Source organism: Citrus clementina, unplaced genomic scaffold (assembly GCF_000493195.1).
Source record: "Citrus clementina cultivar Clemenules unplaced genomic scaffold, Citrus_clementina_v1.0 scaffold_4, whole genome shotgun sequence".
In the NCBI taxonomy this organism is placed as follows: domain Eukaryota; kingdom Viridiplantae; phylum Streptophyta; class Magnoliopsida; order Sapindales; family Rutaceae; genus Citrus; species Citrus x clementina.
Window position 1 is genome coordinate 10,565,307 of NW_006262274.1, and position 6,256 is coordinate 10,571,562.

Sequence of the window (6,256 nt, forward strand, 5' to 3'; positions counted from 1 at the left end):
ACAGTAGAAAGTTAAAACCGAACTAAAAGCCCAAGAGAGAGAGAAAGGGTATTAGCATTGTCGTACAGGCTGCTAGGGAACGCAAAAGCCACCATTAGGCAACCAAACATAAGAAGAAGAAGAAGAAGAAAAGATCTACATATACTCGTTTTGGTTTCTCCAAAAAATCTGTAAACCCTGAGATTTGCGATTTGATTTGATTCGTTGGGGATGCGATTCTTGAGGAGAATAGCAGGATTTCTAGGAATTGTTAGAGACAATGGACCCGAAGTAAAAGACGACGAGGAAGACCAAGATAAGATCGATGATAACAACAACCAACGGTCCTACAATTTTCAAGAAACCGGTCTTCCTCGTAAAGGCTTTGGAGTCCAGGTCCAAGTCGCCGTCGAACGTCCTCTCCCTGGCCCGATTATCGTCCCCTGTAATTCTGGCAACGGCGGCGTCCAGGTCCCCTCTCACTTTTCCATTTCACTTTTTTATTTTTTTATATATTCAAATTTTTTCATTTAGTTATTTTTTGATGGGTTGATTTTAAAGGATATATAGTGATTTGTAATGCTAAGTAGGTTTCTGTTGACTTATTCTAGGGCTTGAAGTTTAGTAACTTCTCATTTTTTGCTTTATAATGCCAATGCTCTGGTAGAGCAATTCTTCTAGAATTTTTGGATACCATACTCACTTTTACTATGTTTAAAAGAAGCAATTGTTGCATCTGTAATTACTTCCATTATTATCGGGTGGAATTCCCATTAAAATGTAAGAACAGAGAATTAATGGCGCTAACAGAGTGTTAAAAGGCTGGTTGTATATTTAGATTCCATTGTCTGGATGGCGCTAACAGTGTTAAAAGGCTGGTTGTATATATAGTTTCCATTGTCTGGATAACTTTTCTTATAGTCTCGAGTCATAGATAGGGAAGATTGGGGAGTTTCAGAATAAAAGGAAAAATAACTTGAATAAAGAGACGTCAAGTGGTGGGAGAAGAAATAGAAGCAAAACTCAACTAGGAAGAAATATGGATGGAAACCCTGCCTGCCTTATTTGGAAATTTCAGTTTCCTCTTTTGTAGATTGTTTAATTGTGGCTGTGACCTGTGGCTAACCTATGAGTGGACTAATCTGCGCTGTACCAGGTAAGCTTTTGGAAAAAAATTAGTTAGCTACAGAATTATCCTTTTTGAAACCTATACTGAAAAATAAAAAAAAAATAAAAAAATGTAAACAAGCAACCTAATTTGTCGATCCAATATCCCCAATTCACAAGACTCAAATACAACTCATCCCATTCAATTTCTGTCCAAACCACAGCATGCGCCTAGCCACAACCTAGCAAGCAGCCAGAGTCATTATTATTAGTATTTTGCTCATGTAATCGTATTTCAATAATTTCGTTTGTGTAGAACTAACATTGAAGAGTAAAGCTGATTATGTCCCATATTAAGTGTATTTTTAATTTTTTATTAATAATTTCTCTTGTACAATAGAAGAGCATTTAATTAGAGAGAAGATCCAGCCCGCTCCAAAAAATGTTGTGAGCTTCTCATTGGCTGTAACATCATATGCTATAGGCTAATGTTTCAAGCAATGAGGTTAACACTTTAGCCATATCAATTTATGCTTTGTGCTCTTTGCAGATGTAACACCTTTTATCTGACCAGTGTATGGGTGTTACTGGCTGCCTCCAAGTTCTGCAATATTCCAAGGTTTAGGTGCCAATCCCACAAAGCAGTGCTATCGCGTTTGACAAATTCTTTGAAAGTACTTGTGCATTTGAACTGAGTTTCTTGTGAGGCACAAGGACATTAGCTTCATTTCATAAGGCTCTTTTGTTACAAGACATTTCAATTGATCATTGTTATTGACTGCATTATTTTTATGTATTCCTTTGATATAGTTTGTCTGTCAAGCTTATAAGATTGGGTCTAGGATGCTCCATTGGCGAACTTCTCCATTTTTACTTGTTTTAAATACTTTCATGTGTTATATGCTTTGGTAACTGCAATTCACCATTATGCTAAATGGCTTGGATTGTCTATTATTGAGGTGTTATTTTGTTGCGAAGGTCGTGGGAATTGATTAGAAATGGATTATGGAAGAGAACCGTGGTTTATGTGACTAGATGGAAGAACTGGATTTGAGAAACAGATTTGATTGGATTTTAGCATTGAGAATAGAGAAACTTGATGTTTGATAGAGTAGAGAGAGGAAGATAGAGAAAAAGAAGAAATCCTTAAGAGTGAAGTGAAAGGAGAGGACAGAGTGTTAGGGACTACATTTGACTTCCAAGCAGACTCATTTTTACCCAAACCCATGGCATATAGGATTTAACAATAACGACTTTCTTCTTTTTTGATATGATTATTCATGTGTTTAGACTTTAGTGATAAGCTTTTAGGGCAATTCATCTTATGGGACAGAAGGTTTATTGTAGGAATTCTTGGCTGATTAAAGCATTCCTTCTTTCGAGGTCAAAGCTTATGGAGAGATTAAATAAAACTTAAGATCTGGACCTCAAACAGTAGCAACATGCTTGGTTTTGTGAAGACAATTAGAAAACTCTGGGTGCTAATTAATTAGTGCAGTATCGTATTTTGGATGACCTGTGAACAGAGAGTATCAAATTTATTATATTTTAGTACTTGATAATATACTTTAGTCCACGTACTACTCAATTATTGGTACCTTGCGGAGAAAGTTCTATAACAGGAGCATGCTGCTTAAGATGAGAATACCTGTTAATAGTACAAGACCAAAAGAAGCCAGTGGCCAGCTAGTTGGAAGCTGCCACCTACTGCTTTCTTTCTGTGTCGTAGTCACATGGGCAGATGGGCTTCCTAAGTGCTTCTCCTGGAATTGTCTAAAGGAGCACAGACACACAAATACACTTGTCTACTCAGAGATGCAAAAGAAAAATAAATGGAAGCTTGCATCCTGTAAACCTAATAATGATATGCTATGCAGATGAATCAAATTTTGGTCCCTGAAAGTTATTTGGTGTTCTACACTCTCGTAGTTTAGATTCTACCAAATTCTGGTTCTTCTCTTCCCTTGACTTCCTAATTGTATATTGCTTTTGGTGAACTTGATTTCTACTTAATCCCATCACTTTTGAAGTCAGCCAATTTATCTCAAGGATTTGAAGGTTGCTTTATAATACCATCATCCGGTTGTGAGATTATTGTGTATTTTATGAGCTATAGCTAACTTGAAGGATAGGTCTTATTGAAGATCAGTAATCTTAGCATACCTATCTGCTTTCTCTGTAAAAGAATAATTTTAGCTTTTCTGCTTAGGTTGCTTACTTGATTCAACCTACAAGCCGAGTATTTGTAAACTAAGCTGTTGTTACTCAATCAGACTCTCTTGTCTCTCGCTACTGACAGGGACGCATACCAAAACATTCTATTTTGAGTTCAGATCTTGAAGAAACAATATCTGGTTACTGGATCTATCCCTCTATTCATAGGTGTAAGCATGTGTGCATTCCTCTGTTATATATGTTTCTTTGCCTATGCTATTTTCTTACTTGAGGTTTCTTATAACAAGAGTCACAAGATTTTCCCTGAAAATTACAAACTAGAATATGTGCCTCATTCTTTGGGCTGAAGCACATGTTGACCGTTTAAACGGATTTTGAGTAGAAGAATCAATTGGAATTTCAAATTTCACCCAGTTATGATTGGTAATCTTAGGGTGCACACCTCTCTTAGTTGATGTTTGGTTGGTATTAAGGAAAGGACAAATGAGGAGAGGAAAGGCTTGGGAAATGGACGAAGGGAATTGTATTTCTTATTTTAGTTTGCACGAGTAATTATGGAGGAAGAGGGATAAACTATAATTTTATTGGAAAAAAAAATACCGGCCACTGAAATTAATTTGTATTCCTTTAGAAATAGTTTTATTATCAATTAACTTTTCTTTTGAATGTGATTTAATTAATTTTTTTAATTTAATATTTAAATCAACAACAGGTTTTAATAATTGCATGTCATTATACATGAGTTATGCAATAACACAAGTAATTATTTGACCAATAAAAATACCAAAATAATGAAAAATAAATTCTTCTATTGAAGCTAAGGCCTAATTAGAAATTTGAGGTTGAACATATGCAGATTAAATATTCATATTAAATCTACATTTATGGTAATATAAGAAATTATTTATGGTAATATTAGAAATTTAGTAACCATTTTATCTTCAGAATGGCATTTCTTCTCGATCCTCAAATATTCTGCTTGATATTTGAATAAAGGGAAAAAGGATAATGCTTTTGTTTTCTAGCAAATATTTTGTGTTCAAATATGCATTTGTGGTAATATATAATTCAACTTAATTTCTTTTAAAATTGCATTTATGATATTATAAAGGCAAAGTTAGAAAATAAATATTTTTAAGGGGCAAAATTTAAAAAGCATGCATAAAACTTCAATGGAACCAGTCGAATCCTATTTCCGGTCATTTTTAACCAACCAAACAGCTTAAAACGCATGGGAATCCAGATTCCATTCCTTCCCCCATGGACTCCATCCAACCAGACACCACTTTAGAGTTCATACAAATGCAGGTATGAAAACTAAACTTCTGTGCTAACATTGTTGTAAACTGTTAATCACTGGGATTCTGCCCAACAGAACACTACTTTGGAGGACTTTTTAGCCATAATGATTGAGTGGATGTAGCAATTTTATATGAAACGGGATGTATTTGGCCTGGATGCTTGCAGGTTAAAGTGAATCCAAAAAACAGATGTGTTCCGCCAATATTGGTTCTGCAAGAAAGTCCAGAGAAATAAGAAAATTTTAAAAGATTACTGTTGAATTGTTGGTCGGTGAAGAGTATCAATGGGCACTATGTATTACACTTTTTGGTTCACCCTTTCTCTTGGCCACCAAATGGTGGAAAAAAATTGAAGAACAAGGATTCAGAGAAAGGAGCTGCCTGTCCTTTTTCCTTTCTGTCTGTTGTTGATGTAATAGTACATTTTACGTTAAAAATTTTTCCAACTTATTGTTCATTAGTTAATCAGAAATAGTCAGCGATTCTTTTTACAATGAGGTATATCTAGTTGTGGAGTGTTCTCATTTTTTTTATTTTTATACTTATTTGAGTTTTTTTTTTTTTTTTTTTGTATTAGCTATATGAGCGTTTTTCGTGGAACCTTTGTTCATATGGGATAACATCATTCTGTCTGAACCATGCCATTTAGAGTAATGAAATATTGTTTTCATTGACCTTTTAAGTGTACCTAGCACCAATTAACGTCCTTCGGGAATGTGATTGTCTTAAGCTGTATCCATCTTGGGCTTTTGACCCTTATACGGTTGGCTTTTTAATATTTTCATGATCTTAACCTATGAATTTATATAATTATTTCGAGATTATTTCATTATCCTTTTCTTCTCCCTCTTTAATATTTTGGTGGCTTTAGCATAGAACATTTAGTTTTTGTTCTCTTCTGGATCCAGGGTTTGAGATGGTATGCAAAGCGTCTTAGAATAGATGACGATGGAGATGTAGCAGATGAGTTCCTTGATGAGGTCTTACCACAAACATCGGCTAGTGAGGAAGAGCAACATAGACCATTGCCAAAATTTGAAGTAAGATACAGTACCAGACCAGTTAAAGTGAAAAACCAGGTTTTGACCACCGATGGCAAAATCCAGCAGTGTGTGGAGTACCGAGGTAGCTTGCTATGGGTGTGAACGACCAGATGTGAGCTTATGGGTTTTGCATTCTATACTAAATGAACGTTAATTTAGCTCTGCTTTATCTTTACTATGGTCTTGGAAATTCTGTATCACAGTGTAGCATCCTGTTGTATTTATCTTTACGGTATAAAGGGTTTCCTCAACTGGCCTCAAGGGTTTACATTGTTAGTTTCATCAGTTTTGATGTGGAAACTGTACCTTTTCTTCGTATATGCAGAGTTATCAACCAAATTGTTTTCTATACATGATATACTGATTTGTTGATTGCCGGTCTATGAGCGTTGAAGTGGCTTCTGGCTCGATTGCAGCAGAAATGAAGATAAATTATAATTAGAGACTTCTTATTTATTTTTCTTTCGGAGTGTTTTGATGAGATCACCAAGATGTTTTTTTTTATTATTATTTTAACTTGTTAATTTGAAGTGTTGAGGCCGGTTGTGTCGGTGATCAAGTTTGTTGGTTTCTTCGGCTCCTGCTAAATATTCAATTAGTGTATTATTGTTAGCAATTAATATTACTGATATATGTTAACACTCTTTGGAA

The 6,256-nt window shown here is 35.0% G+C and overlaps 1 protein-coding gene across 1 annotated transcript; it reads left to right on the plus strand.

Moving 5' to 3' along the window:
* The first annotated feature begins 29 nt into the window (after positions 1–29).
* Positions 30–6,256, plus strand: LOC18044094. Its single transcript, XM_006436665.2, has 2 exons — positions 30–450; positions 5,471–6,256. The coding sequence occupies exons 1-2, from the start codon at positions 211–213 to the stop codon at positions 5,705–5,707; spliced, it is 477 nt and encodes a 158-aa protein (XP_006436728.2). The 5' UTR covers positions 30–210; the 3' UTR covers positions 5,708–6,256.